Here is a 17,742-nt window from a genome sequence, read left to right as displayed (position 1 = left end):
TTTCTGTTAAAGAAGAAATGGGATTTCAGTGTTGACTTCAGACCTGAATAACATCATTCAATAACATTTATTGGGCGCCCACTGTATGCAAAATAGGTGTTTCTGCCGCTTCCCCTCCTGCCCACATCCTGAACCAGGGAAGGGAAGTGGGGAAGAAAAGGCAAATAGGGCGTGGAAGTGAGTAGGTGAGCATCCTCGGCCCTGCCGCCTCGCCCGGCTGCCCGCGCCGGCCACGCCCCCAGCCTCGCCCTCGCTCCCAAACCCACTTTAAACTCCCGCCCCCTCTTCATGACGACCAATGCCCGGCCGGAGAGCCCGAAGGAAGCCGGGGATTGGGCGTCGCCGTGGTTGCCAAGGTGACGGGCGGGTCCGGCGGGGACCCCGACCGCGGCTAGGGCAAGGGGTGCCGGGCGGCTTCCCGCCCCGCCCGCGCCCGCCCGCCGCGCCCTGGCCCGCACCCCTCGGCGGCGGGAAGGGGAGGCCCCGCGCGTCCCCCGGTCCCGCGCGCCCCCCGCCGGCCTCCGGTTCGGGGCGCACCGCCCTCCGCCTCCGTCTCCGCCCCCAGGACCGGCGGCCGCCAGCTTCCCGAGCGCTGCTTCCCCGGCCAGCGGCGCGATGGGCTGCGGGAACTCCACCGCCACCAGCGCGGGCGCCGGCCGAGGTGAGCGGAGGCGCGGGCCGGGGACTCGGGGGCGGCGGGGAGGTCTGCCGGGCGGGCGGCCGCTGCGGGAGAGGCCAGGGGAGAGGCGGCGGAGCGCGGCTGGGACCCGGGGGAGGGAGGGCGTGCAACCCCCTCTCCTCGTCCCCGTTTTCGGGACGGGGCGGGGGCGGGTGGGCCAGACCGCCCACTTTTTGGAGGGACCCGAAGTGGGGCATTTCCCCCGAGCAGGGGCGGTCACGCCTGGACGAGGGGAGCCTGCAGGGCGATCCTGCGGAGGGTGCGCGCGGAGGACACGCGGCGGGGCTCCCCTGCAGCGGGTAGCCCGGTGCCCTCCGGGGGGTGAGGATTCCTGGCGGTGGCCCGCATCCGCTCCCTTCCCTCCCACGCTCGCCCCGCAGACCTCGCCGCTAGCCCCTCGGAACCCTGACGCTGCAACGGGAAAGTGCGGCAGAGCAATTGAGGACTTTTTTGGTGGTGGTGGTGGTGGTGCGAGTGGGGTTGGGAAGAACTGCGAGCCGGGCTCTGAAAATTCATCTGAGTCTGTCCTGATGCCTGAGAGCGGGTGGGTTGCTCGTAGGATTTCTCTGAGAACCTGCAGTATTAAGGATGCTTTAGATTAAGTGTGACAGAGCTTTAATATTAGCAGTGATCTGTTCATATATTTTTCATTAGAAAAATATATTAAAACTTATTTTATATCACTTCATTTTGTTGATTGGCAGACGAGATCTCCTAGATTCCCCCAGTCAGCCAGGCTTTGTGTCAAGTGACTTATTACAAAACTCAATTTTCCCTTTTAAACCAGCTCGTGTCTCCCGATTTAAGAATCTGGATCTGTTTTGAGTAGTATCTGCTGGCCTCTTTTAGGATCCTTTTGGATAAAGAACTCCCATCCCCACCTGCAAATGGAAACAGCTGTCTGATGCTGCAGTATTTCCTAGCAGACTGGGGTGCATGCCCTCTCAATAACTTCGTGACCTTGGGCCTGTCACTTCTCTTAACCAAGACATCTGTGGAAGATGGAGCTTAAGATTCAAGCCTTTTTCGTTTATTTATTTTAAAGTTTATTTTGACGTTTACTTCGTGGGATCAGATGTAGAAATCTGCTCTGAATTGGCCAAGTTTGTGTTTCCTCTTTGTCTGTAACCACACATGGAATATTCTATTTTCCCTGAGAAGACACTAAAATATGTGGTATTCTAGTCCTAGAGCCGTGAATGAACCCAGGTAATGATTCACTGTAAAGTTGATCTCTGAAAGATAATCTTTACCATCTTAAATGAAATTCCCCTCCTTGGGATATGCAGGGAGCCACCAGAGAACAAATCTTTTCCGTTCATATAACCGTGAGACAGGTTAGTTATCCGGTTGGCATCTTATGCCAACAAGGGCAAACGAGATTCTGAGAATGGCCAGAAAGCTCTGCATGGAAACCTGGAACAGTATCCAGGCCACATCCTGCACCAGGCACTGTGTCTCTCAATCTAATAGGCACTGGGGTCCTATGCAATCCACTGCATGGGCACCCTCTCTTTAAAAAGGCTAAGAACAGTTATCCACATAAAAAAAAAATCATAGGAAGGATTTGTAACTTTTCCTTCCAAGTGGAGCTAGGTTAGTTCATTAACATTTTTATTTATTAATGAAGTGCCTGTCAGATTTAGGGATAGGAGGGAGGGGCACCGTTGCTAAAACAGAGTGATGATAAGGTAATTTGGAAATGGTAATGTCAGAAAATGGGAAAATCTGATTCTCCTTACAGATATTTGGTTGACCTTTTCTCCCCCCCCCCCCCCCGCCGAGGTGCACATCCCTTGTTACGTAAAAGGAGGTATAGGTACATTGAAAAAACCACTCCAAGTGCATGCCTTCTTGTTGAGCAGCCTGTTTTGTTTATGAAGGACAGTTCACGGAAGAGCATGTTGTTGTCTCCTCTAGCTTGCACTTTGCTAAAAATTGCTTTTTGTTCAGGGAAGCACCAGATAGAGTGCAGACTGTAAAACATTAAGGAGGGAACATGATGAGTAGGGACTTACCGAATCACCTCTTTGATGGATCTGCCCTGGTCTTTGCGAAGTCATTCCCCAAACATGTCCTTGCTAGAGTCCAGCTGGCTAGCTTTGGGATTTGGTCATTGTTGTTTTGAAATTTTTCTGTCAGCTGGTGGTAGGACTTTAGTTTCAGAAAGGAAATATGTTAGATGAAGAAAAATAAACCACAGGGCAAAGGTATTTGAATATGTTTTGGTTGTGAACTTTGACATCAGCATCAAATATGCTATTGACCAAGTTGCGAACTTGTGGTCCCGAACCCAAGTGGCATGAAATAAATGCATTAAATAGATGTCCCGGGTGGCCCCCCCCGGATGACTCAGTTCATCACCGAGTGACTTTTGGTTTCGGCTCAGGTCATGATCTCAGGGTCCTGGGATTGAGCCCCGCATCGGGCTCCATGCTCAGTGTGGAGTGGAGGGACTGCTTGTCCCTCTCCCTCTGCTCCTCCCCTTACTCCCCCCCCACCATAAATAAATACAAAATCTTAAAAAAAAAAACAGATGTTGTTTCTGTCCTCGAGGTACTTTACAATGCCCAACTCCTGAAATGTCCCAGGATCATACAATTCAATAGGTATACTTAAGCTTTTCAGCAATCAATCAGTCCACCCATCCAGCCAGCCATAGACACATAAATAACAAAGTACAGAGAGAAGGTGGGAAGGGTGCTGAACTTGGAGCCTGGAGGGTGAGGCTCAAGCTTGACTTCGGCTCTATGCTGGTTGCATTGCTATGGGCATTTCATTTCACATTTCTGAGTTACAGAGTAAAAACACTGTGTAAACTGTAATTATTATAGAGTAGTGGAATATTACCATGTCGAAGGTGAAATGGCTTTCCCTGATCATTTTTCTACAAGAACATGGCAAATCTACTTCCAAAGGGTGCATTAGCACATTATAATAATACCTTTAAATCTGAAATCTCCATTATAAGCCCTGTTTTACTCTGTAAGTAATGCAGGTAAAACGAGATAATTGTTTGCCCTCTCCCTGAGCTATCTGAACAACTGCCTTTCTTGGCTTTTGTCTAGAGAAATTGGTTAATAAGACAAACTGATATTTAGTAGTGTGCTTGAGTAAATTTGATTCTGTATGTCCAAAAGGTGGAAAAACTGATGTGCAGTAAAATGATCAAACAGCCATAGAAATCAGCCTCTAGATCACTCAGGCTCTAGATAATTACAAGTTAGATTTCTCCTAAAGATTTCTAACTGTAAGCTTACACCCAGTCCACCTCTCCATGCAGAGGACTGCACTTTACTAGGAACTTGTAAGGCAAGGCTTGGGCATCCAGCAGTGGGTGGTTGAACGAAATCAAACTTTCATGCTCTTGAGAAGCTGATAGTCTAGGTAGGAAGATTAACTGTTGGAGAACAATAGCAAAGCAAAGTATGATAGAATACACGTGGAACATCCAAGTGCCCAGGAGATGTTGAATAATATAGTTTAATCACAGGAGGCTTCGGGGAGGAGTTGAGCTGTCAGTCCAGATGGGGTCTTGAGAACCATTTCATTTGCATAAGAGCTTTCTCCATTTTCATGTTTTAGTAAGGTCACTCTCTCAACGTAGGAATTTGATTTCCCCAACCTAGAACTGTATTAGGAGGACTTCTTCTCTTTTCCATCCAGTGAAGATTTACTATATTTGTCCTGCATAGAGTCTATCCCCTAAACTATAGAGAAACATCTGGATTAAATAATCCATTTTAAAAGTGTTACATTTTCTATAAGGCAGGAAGCTCTTGATCTGTTTCTCTATGCTCTCCAGCCCCACCTCCCTCTCAGCAGATTCTCTGTCCCCTTGTTTTTCCTTGAGCATGGTTTTTAACTAGGCAGAGAAATGAGCAGCCCTGCAGTTGAGCTAATGATCTGAACAGGTCAGCCATTCCCTCTTATACACTTACACATATAGATGGGTGAGCAAGTCTGTAATGTAAGCCAGGCAATCTCTTTTCAGGTAAACTAGAAAATCCCTTAAATGTTTGGATGGTTCCAAATATCTACAATAGCCTGTGTCAGCACAGGCTAAGGCTGTAGAAATTCTTTGCTGCAGAGGACTTATTTCAGAAGTATTCTGCTCATGATAGCTGACTGAATTTTTTAGTTGTAGTTTTTCTGTCAGAGATTTGTAACTGGCAGCTGTCAGATCATAACTCCGTGGCAGTTTATTGTCAGAATTTATTGTCAGTTTCTGTAATGGTTCTTCTGCTATTTATATAACAATAGTCTGAAGAGGAGGAGTTTAATATTTATCCTATTTTGTCAGTGTACCCAGGGAGTTAATACAATCCTTTTGGGTCCAATTATTTAGATTAGTTTTCTCTTCATCCTCAATTAGCTAGATAATTGCATTCTCTTCTCTTGATGTAGCTCTGTGGTCCAGCCTTAATTTACATCTATAAATGGTTTGGTAGGACTGAGATGTTGCCACTGTGCGTAGCGTGAGCCCAAGCCGTATCGGGGACATAATATAAAATTTTGTTGATAGCATCCAAGAAGTCACTTATGTGTCCTGCTGTTTCCCTGCCGCCACCCCCAGCCCCCAGCCCCGCCATCCTTCTTTCAGTTCCCTGAACATGCTGAGCTGACCCTTGTTGTTTTCTCTCTGTTTGAAACTCTCTTTGCTGGAGAGCTGTTGTTTTGTTTATTTATATATCGCCTCTTCTGTTCCCTACCTCCAAGTGTAGGCCTCACGAGAGACTCCTGCATCTTGTTCCCAGCTGTACCCTCAGCCTCTAGACGAGGATCCAAACTTTCAACGGAATTTTTGGCTCACAAAGAAATTTTGTTGTTGTTGTTGAATGAACGAACATATTGGGGAAACAAAGAAGATGCAAAATGACGTCCTAAATTGTGTGCTCGATACAGCAGTTGAGAGAATAAAATAAAACCTCACGCAGTCAGGGCAGCGTGCTTGGAAGAAGTGGCACTTGATTTGGTTCTGAAGAATAGGTCATTTTTGGGATAAGCAGATAATGGAAGGGAGGGCATTCTTAGCGCTGCATGAAATCATAGGGACGGAAATGGGCTCCATGCATTTCAGGGCCAGTAAGTCTGGCCTGACTGGCTTTAGGAGTTCACGTGTGTTATAGGGTGTTGGGGAGGAAGAGTGGGTAGAATGGAGGGTGAGGAGGATAGACAGGCAGGAAAGCCAAGCCTCGGAGTTGAGGGTGGGCTCTGGTGTCAAAAGGCCCAAGTTCGAATCCAGCTTTTGTCATATATCAGCTGCATGACCTTGGGCTAACTTGCTTAAACTGTACCTTGGTTTTCTCAACTGTAAAATGGGGGAGTAAGAGTAGAACCAACTGCAACATGAAATGAGTTAATGTTAGTAAAGTGCTTAGAACAGTGCCTCGTACATTGTGAGTACTCACTATGCTCTTTATTATGAATATAGGGACAGACTTTTGTAACTGGTGTAGAAGGAAAGAGTGGGCATACAGCAGTGGCTGTCTGGGGTCAGGGCAGTGAGAAGGGTCTGGAGGCGTTGATGCCAGAGACCCCTGGGCCAGCCAGGCTGAGGATGGGCTGAATGGGAGGGAGAAGTAAACATGAACCCCAGCTAATGCCTGGGTAACCAGAAGGTTCTGCTGCCTCTAAAGGGAAGGCAGGAAGATGTAGGTGATCAGTACACTCTTGGAGGTTCCACGTTGGAAGTGACGGTGAATGACGGGAGACGGAAATACCTCTGTCCAGGCACTTACCACCCGTGCGATGGAATCAGGACGTTCATGCGTCCCAGCTCCCTGGGACTGACCTCATGGCCACGTGCAGGGGTCATGAAGGTGACCTCAGTGAGGTAGTCAGTTCGGCCACAAGCCACTTACCGCTCAGTATGGACATGGCTTAAATTATAATATAGTAGCCAGATGTCACTGCCTTACCTTATGTCTGTCCTTATGTGGCTGCCTTTATTAATTTTTAGCTCCCTAAACTGTAGATGCTCAACAAGGACAACCTGCGAATGAAGAGATTTTCTGCAAGAGCTTCCATATTCATGAACAGAATTTTATATTTCTAGGACACATTGACCTGATTTTTTTTTCTCCTTTATTGAAAAAAATGACTTAGGAATCTAGTTCTTTTATTGGCTTCTTGAAAAATAACATTGCTTTGGATGAACTAAGAGCTGTTGTTCCACTTCTTTTGGCCAAACTGAGACTATGATGTAGTTTTGGAACTATTATGGGTCAGAAGAGACATCACGAGCTGTCAAAATTAAAGAGAATTTTGTTTATTTTTCTGCAGTTATGTTTATATAGTTCTCAGGGGGCGTTTTCTTTTCTTTTACAAAACAAATAAAGAGTAAGACATTGCTGCGTATTTTTATTATTTCTCACAAGAGCCATAGTCCTTTATGTTTCTGATGATTTATGCTGAGAGAAGAGTGATTTGAAAATCTTTAGTGCTTTTTAGAAATTCCTCGCGTACATCGTGTTATTTTTTGGTGCGTGCGTTTAAATTATCACCACTCAGTTGGAAGATAGAAATATGACTTAGTACGTAACTTAGCAATTCATTTACCTGTGACTATTTCCGGTCTATTACGTAAATTCTATACAGTGCAATAGGACCATGCTGAAAAAAGGCGCCGGTAGGCCAGTTTTTCGAATGTAGAAACGTATGTGACCTTTCTTTTAAGAGATAGATCTTTTCTTTATATTAGGATTTGGCACGTGGAAGGAAACTCGAAATGGTAAATGTAGCAATCTGAACAATGTTGAAGACATGCTGGGCACTACAGTTTACTCTTCTTAATTTGTGAGAATGATTGGATTATAAAGGAACATCTGTCTGTAGGAACCAAGATGTTCTACCCATCTACCTAAAACTACTGAACCCACGGAGTGGTTTTGCAGCTGACTGGCTTTATCATGCTCTAGGAATACAATTTTGCCTGTGTTTGTGGGATGTAAGATATGTTACATTAAATTTAATCCCTCCCTCCAATATTAACTTTGCTCTGTATTTCTTTTCCAAAAGAGAATTTCTGGTTTTGGAGGGATTGGGAGAGGGCAGGGATAAGAAGGTATAGTGGGTTGGATGGTGGCCCCCAAAGAGGTGTCCCTGTCCTAACCCTTGGAATGTGTGAATCTTCTCTTACTTGGAAAAAGGGTCTTTGCAGATGTAGTTAAGGATTTTGAGATAGTCCTAACCCTTGGAATGTGTGAATCTTCTCTTACTTGGAAAAAGGGTCTTTGCAGATGTAGTTAAGGATTTTGAGATAGTCTGGGTGGGCCCTAAGTCCACTGATAAGTGTCCTTATAACAGAAGGTGACACGGGGGACATGGGTGGAGCAGAGAGCGTGCACAAGGCGGCCACAGGCCAAAGAATGCCAAGGAATGAACGCTCGCCGCCACCAGATGCTAAGAGGGGCGTGGCAGTTTGGATCTGCTGACACCGTGACTTCAGGCCTCTGGCCTCCAGGACAACAAGAGCATTAATTTCTGTTGTTTTAAGCTGCCTGGTCTTCGGGAAAGTGTTAGAGCAGCCCATAGGAAACTAATACAGGTTTTCCTAGAGTTACTGGGGAGTGGGAGGTAATTAGAAACTTAGGAAATACAGCTTACAAACTACACCTGAAGGGCAAATCATTATTTGCTGAAGCAAGTGCTATACAATTCAGTCTTGGTGTGTGATTCAGAGAGCACCCCGAGGTTGTTTAGAGCCTCAGTTACTTCTTAGGACACGGCATTTTTATAAAACATGTTAGAAAACATGGAGACTATCTGAGAGGTTTTATCCCCCTCTTGATACAATCCAACTTTCCAATTCCCTGACACCCCCTGGGAGTCATGCAATGCACTTCACTTCCGACACGAACTACCTGGAGTCTGTCAGTTGCCACAGGTTTAAGGGCAAGGTTGCACAAGATGTCCTCACTTCTGACACCTGTCGCAAGTATTGGGTCCCCAGGTTACTCCCACTTCTGTCCAACTTGGCAACAAATTTGTTGGAGTCCCACAGCTCCCTTTCTCAGATTTGATAATTTTCTAGAATGGCTCAGAATTCAGGAAGGCACTTTACTTATGGATTTAAATTTACCAGTTTATTTATAAAGGACACAAATGAACAGCCAAATGGACATAGAGTGATGTCTGGAAGGGTCCCGAGCATAGGAATCTCTGTCCCCATGTAGTTGGGGTGTGCCACCCTCCTGCCACAGGGATGTGGTCACCAACTCAGAAGCTCTCAGAACCTCATTGTTTAGGGGTTTTTATGGAAGTTTCATTACATAGGTGTGATTGATGGAATCATTGGCTCTTGGTGATTAACTCAATCTCCAGCTCCTCTCCCTTCCCTGGGGACAGGGATGGGGCCAACAGTTCCAAGCTTCTAACCAGGCTTGGTTTTTCTGGTGACCCGTCCCCATCCTGAAGCTATCCTGGGTCCTGTTCAGAGTCCCTTCATTAGAATGGAAGAGGCTCCCATTACCTTTATCACTCAGGAAATTCCAAAGGTTTTAGGAGGTTTGTGCCAGAAAGAGGGGACAAAACCCAAATATCTTTCTATAACCCCACAATATCAGATTACGTTTTCTGAATGTTTGGATAAATTGGGTTTGCTATGTATTTTGACTTTGAGACTCGAACAAAATATTAAAATCTTTTGAAGTGCGTAAAGATAAAAGATACACGGTCTTGGTGAAGTGATGTTTTGAGTAACCGACAATGTTTAACTGTTTCCTACTTCTCAGAAGGAAATGTTCTTCCTTACAGACCTCAAACCATTTATAATTACTTTTTGTGTCACTGAAACTGCATATAATACTTTTCTGAGAGCAAACCTTCCCCCCCCCTTTTTTAGGAAGATACTTAAAATTATCATTCTTTATACAGTTTTGGAAAATAATCATCAAATCTTTAGTCTTACGTACTTTGTGGTGCTTTCAGTCTACAAGAAGTCTTGTTACCTTTCTCCCATCTCTGCTTCTTCTAAGCCATTATATTAATACATCAAGGCTATGTTTAAACAGTAAAGAGTCATTCTGGCAGGAAATGGAGTGGTGCTAACAGGAATCAATGCTCTATCCCAGGGGCCTGGAAAGAATTAGATACCATTATAAATATTTGTTTAGCAAAGGGTAGGTCACACAACCATAAACACAACTTAAAGCAAATGGGATTTTGCCACTATCTGAATTGTTCTAGATAAAGTGTTTTTTTTTTTTTTGCATAAATTCTCTAGAGTAGAGATCTCCATCTGGTTAATTACAATCCATATATAGGTGAAGTGTGATTACAAGTCTGTAGAGAGGGTAATAATGATTTTTCTTCTGTTTATTAATTTTATGATTTTATACTTTTGCAGAACAAAGAGATATTCTGCCTTTTATATACCTACGTATTCTGATAGTTTTGCCAAGGGTTTCTAACAATTACACGTTTTTTTTTTGTTTGTTTGTTTGTTTGTTTTTCCCCACTCTGAGAAGTTTTATGTTCGGGAGTCATGTTCTACCGTCCTGGTTATAAGCTTATCATTAATATCATGCTCCCTTGCTTCTAAGATGCACATTTTCTTCCCTTAAAAACAAAACAAAACAAAAACGGAGCCCATATGACAGTCACGTGTATACTGGATGCAGTTTCTGACGTCTTTGCCCACCCCCATTGTGCATATTAAATAGATGGTACCCTTTAAAGGAGGGACATTTGAGAACAGAAGAAACGGTGTGCTGATTGCCTTTTGGAAGGTAACACCAGGCATCTGCCCGCGGCCCACTGGGTTGCTAGGTGGTGATCCCAGCAGGGAAGCAGCTTTCAGGGTGCCTGGAGCCCGGAGCAATCAGGTGAAGTGGATGGAGAGTTCCTGGTGGCTGATTAAAATCAGTATTCATTAGACAACATGTTGCTATTTTGAAACTAGTTCCACACACGTTTTTGTGCTTTGTCTTCTCAGCTGCCTTTACCTGCCCAGTATTAGAAACTGAAGCAGTGATTTCATGACCTTTGGATGAATGATCTGAGCAAGGACTCTATGTGGGTCTTTGCCTTCCTGTTCCTTGCTGTTCTTTCCCTGCCACCCTGGGCCCCGCCTGAGTTGGAGTGGGATGGCTTCTGTCCCCTCCGCTCTCTCTGTGGATTGTATTCGATGGCCCTTCATCTCTCTGCTGAGGACTCACTGTCCTCATTACGATCTCTGCTTTCTTCTCTCTGTAAGACTTTACAGAATCAGAGTTTCTGATCCCTCTGGCTCTCCCATCCCCTGTCTACGACAAAAGCCCGAAATGTTCTCCATATTTTCCCCATGAACATGAAAATACAAAAATCAGGATATTACTTTCTTTCTAGACTTTCTTGCAGATTCTCATGCTTGTTTTGACTCTGAAATAAAATACGCATCTGCATGGGTTTTTTGTGTCACTAATCCTTTGCTTATCTTTTCCTATCAAAGTGCTCCTTTGTTCTTATGTTAAGGTTTTTCTTTTCAATTTTAGGATTTTTGTTTTGTTTTGTTTTATGATCTCAGATTCCAAAGCATTTATTTATTTATTTGAGAGAGAGAGAGAGCATGAGCAGGAGAGGCAGAGGGAGAGGGAGAGAATCTCAAGCAGACTCTATGCTGAGCGCAGAGCCTGATGTGGGGCTGGATCCCAGGACCCCAAGATCACTACCTGAGCTGAAACCAAGAGTTGGACACTCAACTGGTTGTGCCACGTAGGCGCCCCAAAGCAGTTTTTATTTATACAATTTTAATAATAGTTGTGACATAGGAATGTTAATCTTCCCTAAAGAAAGGAATGAGGTTTGTTACAAAGTTAAGGTTTGGCCAGAGCCTTACAAGAATTTGTTTGAGGCATAGTGTTGATTATCTTTATCCTCTGCTTTGACTTTGCAGATGAACAGATCTTAAATTAATATCACCAGAGTACAGTTCTTGCAGTTTTGGCGGTAACCTTTCCTGCAGGCTTATTTGCTTACTGTGTAGCACATCTTCCCTTATTTTCACATCTCTGTGACTTGGGCAGAGGTTATTTTAATTCCCATTTCATAGATACGGAAATTGAGATATTAATTTCTAATTAAATTGATTGCTAATAATAACTTAGTGAGCTATTTTTGTGTACCGGACTTTGTGCTGAGTGTTGACATGCATCTTTAAAAAAACAAATCTTCACAGTAATGTCAAATAACAAAAGACACAACTGCAAGCTGCAGAATTACATATGTGTGTTTATTTGCTGTCTTAGGGATTGCAATCCAGGAGACAGGGGATTCGACCGAAGTTGAAAACATGCTCTGGAGAGACAAAGGAGGATAGAGTTTTTAAAGAAGAAAGAGAAGGCTTACATAAATTGTTTTGAAGAAAAGGTGTTTGGTCCTGGTTTAAGTACAATTACATTAAGCTACGTGTGATTGGTTGCTAGCACTCATGTTAGAGAGAAAGTCTGTTTGTGTCTGTTATGACATAAATAGATGACTTGGCTTTTAGCTGAGTTCAGCAAAAGAAATTCTGAGAATTTGGGACAGAAGATGTGCCTGAGCCCCACCTCATCAGTGTCCTCCCAGCTCCATTTTCAATAACTCTCTTAGCAGCGGTCATTTCATTTATTCGTTTCGTTGCACATTGACTTTTGAGAAAGATACTCTTATTATCCTCATTTGACACAGGGGAGGGAAATGAGGTTTTAAGAGGTTAAAAGACAATTAATGCTATGTACCTACTAAAGATGGAACCAAGGTCTTTGTCGCTCAGATGAGGATAGTGGGAGGAGGAAGTGTGGAAATGGGATCGAACATGTGTGGCAGAGAATCTGTGATGAATGATAGGAATGGGGTCTGAAAGAGACAGGTTGTTTCTTGGCATGTGGGTGGGAAGCAGAGACAAGGGGAGGGGCTCAGTAGCAAATAGGAGCAGAGTTAGAAATGCATGTAACTCCCTTTGGAGCTAGGCTGGTATCCTTGAGACTTCTAATTGAGGATATCACCTCCCTCTGTCTTGTAACTTCACTTTGCTTTGTGACTAGTGTATTGTGTGACTTAGAACAAGGCCATGTGGACACCAGCTTAGAAGGTGTGTGACTTCGAAATGAAAATACTTCCCGGCTCTGTCAGTTTATCTGTAAAATGAAGGGACTGGATTAGGTGATCTGTAAAATCCCTTCCAGAACCGACACCTTATAATTTACAGAAATTGTTAAAAATGGCAGAATAAATTCAAAACGTAAGATTTGAATGTAATGGTTTTCCTACTCTTTTTTCTTTCTTTCTTTTGAAATGATCTTTTTAAAAGGCATATTTTCAACTTGTCTTTTCTAGAACTTTATTTTAGATGGGTATTGGGCTTCACATTTTTGTCTTAATTCTATCACAATAATGCAAAACCTTTTCTCCCCCCTAGGCCCTGCAGGAGCAGCTAAAGATGTGTAAGTAGTTAATATTATGATTTTCTAAACTCTTTTTGAGGAAGACGCTGTTTTTCATGATCGTGACCTTTCGATAGATGTAGGTATGCCTGAAAAGATATGGGAATACATGCTATATTATGCAAAAATCAAGATTAGCATCTAGTTTATAACTAAACTGCTATTTGAAGAATATCATTGTGTTATTACTTATTCTGTTATTATTTATTCTGCCTTTCAGTTGCCCTAGCACTGTAACTCAGAACTTTAAGAGAGGGAAATGTTTAATTGTGCTTCCTTCCCAACTTGTGCTGAGATTTTTTTCTAATTGAAAGCAAGTAGGTATGGCAGAATTAATTAAGCACATAGCTCCTGTGACTATGTGTTAGAGTGAGTCAGTGGGGAGAGGCTGGGGCAAGCATGTACCAAACACACATTGAATTGTTTTAAAGTTGATGATTAGATATTTGAGTGAATGTATATGACCGTTCAACCTAGTCAAACCACAGGACATTTAATCAAGGGGCAGGTATCTCCCGAGGAGATGTTCCTGGAGCTCAGGAGCCCTTCTAGTATTTCCGTCATGCTCCTTCTCTGCATCTTTCCACACCTCATCTAGAACAGTATGGACATTGCAGTAGTTCACTATTTAAAAGTGTTTGTGGTTACTCCGTGGAGAGTGGATGGACCCTGCCCCACCCACCCACAGTTGGTTTGGATGTTAAGACTGATGGTCACACACACACCAAGGAGGGCACGAAGATTTCTTACTCACATAAAATGAGGCTTTCTCGGGGAGCAGGGTAGGCACCCAACTGGCCCATTCATCTTGAGTGAAGGAAGGGGAGGGGAGAGTGGCTTTGGTTTTTATTGCCGTTGGGAGTGGGGCCGGTCGAGGGCTTCTGTGCATGGGCGAGGTTTGCATGGTTTTATCCTCCCCACCAGCACAAAGGAAGGCATTCCCTGGCTTTCTAATCAGCTTGCACTGATGTGAGGCAGAAGGGGGAGTGGTTGGACTTGAAAGCTGTCAGTGGTGAAACATCAGAAATAGAGTCAGATTTATTATTATTATTATTATTATAAAGAGGAATTCAGAGAAGATGAGAATGGGATTGTAAGGTTTTTCAGGAGTTAAATATGTATTTTCTATGGGACTTTAGGATGTCAAAGAAGCAAGATACATTGTTTCAAACTCCTGGTTGCACTGTTTGAGTTTATTACCAAAACATGTAGCAACAACCAGTTTAGCATCCTTACCCTGTTTCTTTCATTGCAGTATCTGGTCTCTCCTTTCCATTTCTATACATTATGGCCAGATTCATTTCCTCAAGCACTCCCCTACCCTTGTAGGACCTCTGCTCAAAAACTTGTAATTATTCTCCATTGACCGCTGGACTGAGCCCAGAATCCTTTGGGAACAGGAAGGCCATTTATGTTTTTAGCTTTTCTCTGACGGACTCTGCATGAGGTGGAAGGAAGCACTGCAGTGGGAGTGAGCAAGGCCGAGGATGAGAAGTGAGCTGACCTGCTGCACTGAGACCTCTTGCAGGGCCCAAACTGACCTCCCATGTTCTGCCTCAGTTTCTGCTATTCCCTCTGCCTGGAATGGCCTTTTTCTCAATTCTGTTTGTAAAAAAATCTTAGCTATTCTTCAGGGCTTCTGTCTTGTTCTTTGCAAGAAGAACTTTTTGGATCTCTCAATTGGATAGAATGTCTTTTTCTTCTGAACTTTTAGAGCATTTTGGACCTTTCTTATGACACATCATATGGGGCTTATATTGCAGTTATTTATCTTCTTGTCCCTCTTGGGCAGTGAGGGAAGTGAAATGTCTTACTCATCTGAATGTCTCCCATAGTTATAGTATCGTGTTTTGAACGTGGTGTTTAATGAACAGTTGCTGAGGAATCCCATCATTTCTATTCAAGGAGAGATTGATGTCTTGACTTCTTTCTTTTAGAGGCATGGACATTTCTAATAAAATTTAGTGATGCCATTGTCAACAAAATTAACTATTCCACGATGGGAGATGCCACTTAATTACTTTTTGAAATCCTGAATTCTCTGGATTTAAATTTTCTGTGACTATATATACCTCATTGTATGTCCTAGGAAGATATAATTTTATTTAATAATTGACCCTTTTAGAAATAAAGGTAGTAAACTAGAAAAGTTAAAAGAATATTAGTGTATTATTTTTCCTTGCACAAAAGTATATTCAAATATGTTCCTTTTTTAAGTAGAAGGTATAGACTTATAAATCTTGATTATGAGTGAACAAGGAGCTAAGAAATTAAGACAATTTAAACTTTTTATTATGAAGATCTAAAAATTTCATTTCTAATCTAGAGAGACTGATCCCAAACCAAAAGAAGTGGCCAAAATCACATAATGGGTGCTAAGAAGTCCAGAATTTTAAATAGGGCAGCCACCACATTATACAGGCAACATAAGTCTTTTGTGGGGAGTGGGAATTATGGTTATTTTTAGGCGAGAGAAATACTATAGTTACTCTCTTAATATAAAAAAAAATCCATTCTCTAGGGAAGGTTTGTGATTTTTACTGTCTCCTCTTTCCTGTTTATTTGCCGATTTTCTACAGGCAGGAAGCCAGGATACAATAACAGATAAAATGACACTTCTGCCCTTAAGTAGGTTAGTGTCTACTGGGGACCAAAGTACAGTGTGACAAGTGCCAATTATTGACACGGTCAGAACTTAATGCCGGTTTGGGTCTTGAGGGGTGAATAAGAGTTCGTGCAGAGAAGGGAAGAATGGCAGCCCAGAGCAGAGGAAAGAGCATGACAAGAGGCTCATGGGTGTAAGAAAACCTCAACTCTCCTGCAAGGAGCCTGTCAATTTGTTCTGGAGCCCATGGGGCGTGTTCTGCAGAGATGAAGGATGAGGCCAAGGGGCTGGAACTGGCTTGTGAAGGGCCTTTGGTGCCAGACCAGTAATTCCACTCGATATTGTATGCATTCAAGAACCATTAGGAATTTTAAGGTGGGGGGAAGGCAATGATTATATTTGCGCTTTAGGGTGCTAAGTCCCAAAGCAGTGCGGTATGTGAGGTGGGGGAAGGGTGGAGTCACAGGGAGGGAAGGCCGTGAGGCCACCAGGGGGGCAGACTTCCAACAGTAGCAATGGGAGAGAGAAGAGCCGATGTGTTCAAAGTATGCTTGGAATATGATAAAGATTTGTTGAATGACAGAACGGGGAAGGAAAGGAGAGGAAAATCTGCGGATCACGCTGCGATTTCAAATCTGAGCCCAGGGAAGGGATGGCCGATAATCCAAAGAGGTCAGCCGGGCTACTGGGGGAAGAAAAACCACTAGGCACCTGGGGGACTATAGTTTACATCGAGGGGTGTGAGTAGTAATTGAGTGAAAGTGGAAGTGGGCGAGGAGTGGGGAGGTGGTACATCGCCTCTCTTCTTACAGGGTTTGCCAGTAAGGGCGGGAAGGATGTTAGCAGGTTAAAGATGGTGATGGACAGAAGTGCTGAATCACTGTATTGTGCACCTGAAACTCATATTACACTGTATGTTAACTAACTGGAATTTACGTAAAAACTTTTTAAAAAATTAAAAAAGGAAGCATTTTAAAAAATATATTTCTGTTAGAAAAGGAATACCTAGAAAATTTGAAAAATATTTTTTTGAAGAAAGAAAACATCGGCTCTTATCTACCACCAGAGACAGCCACCATTAACATTTTACACGCTTTTCTTCTGTTTCTTCATTTCTTCTGTTTCTGCCCCGTTGGGTGCATGGATGATCTTGTGTATGGAAGTTTGTTTCGCTTTTTCTGTTTGTTTATTTATTTATTTATTTATTTATTATTTTTTATTAACATATAATGTATTATTTGTTTCAGGGGTAGAGGTCTCTGATTCATCAGTCTTACACACATACCCGTGGACTCCAGGGTAGGAATCAGTGGAGTGAGACGTGTTGGGGGTGGCTTGGGGACGGGGTCATCTGTGAGGAGGGGGATCTGTGATGGAAGTGAATCCCAGAACAGGTGGGAAGGCTCAACAACTTATGAGGTTAACCTTAGAAACTTGAGATGAGGGAAGTAGGGGTGAAGATTCACAGGCACACCCCCCGTTTTATTGCACTCTGTGGATAATGCATTTTTTACAGATTGAAGTTCTCTGTCCACCCTGCATCAGGCAAGTCTATTGGAGCCATTTTTCCAACAGCTTTTGCTCACTTCCTGTCTGTCATGTTTGGGTAATTCTCACAATATTTCAGAGTTTTCCATTGTTAGGTTTGTTATGGTGATCTGTGATCAGTGATTATGACTTGCTGAAAGTTCAGATGATTGTTTGCATTTTTTAGCAATAATGTATTTTTTAATTAAGGTATATACATTGTTTTTGTAGACATAATGTTATTGTACACTTAATAAACTATAGTATAGTGTAGTTATAAAAACATAATTTTTATATGCACCGAGAAACCAAAAAATTCATGTGACTCGCTTTATTGTGATATTCCTTTTATGGCTGTGGTCTGGAACCTAGCCTGCATTATCTCTGAGGTATGCTTGTATAGAAATTGAATCACTGCAACACAGACTCATGCATATCAGCAAGTGAGTCTTTCTTATTCTCTCTTCCTCTGTCTCTTCAAAATTAAATCACAGTGCTGTAACATGCAAAACAAAATAGACATGAAT

At 43.2% G+C, this 17,742-nt stretch overlaps 1 protein-coding gene across 1 annotated transcript in view; it reads left to right on the top strand.

The window, feature by feature from the left end:
- Window positions 1-298: 298 nt before the first annotated feature.
- Window positions 299-17,742, top strand: part of CUNH12orf75 (chromosome unknown C12orf75 homolog) — a 33,836-nt gene continuing 16,392 nt past the window's right edge. Inside the window, exons 1-3 of the mRNA XM_025882376.1 lie at window positions 299-661; window positions 13,059-13,083; window positions 16,936-16,987. Of these exons, the coding sequence (XP_025738161.1) occupies window positions 299-661; window positions 13,059-13,083; window positions 16,936-16,987 (440 nt within the window). The remainder of the gene's footprint in view (window positions 662-13,058; window positions 13,084-16,935; window positions 16,988-17,742) is intronic.

Source organism: Callorhinus ursinus, unplaced genomic scaffold (assembly GCF_003265705.2).
Source record: "Callorhinus ursinus isolate GAN/ISIS: 27379988/994484 unplaced genomic scaffold, GSC_fseal_2.0 scaffold14, whole genome shotgun sequence".
Classification (NCBI taxonomy): domain Eukaryota; kingdom Metazoa; phylum Chordata; class Mammalia; order Carnivora; family Otariidae; genus Callorhinus; species Callorhinus ursinus.
This window is presented reverse-complemented; position numbering and strand designations above follow the sequence as displayed.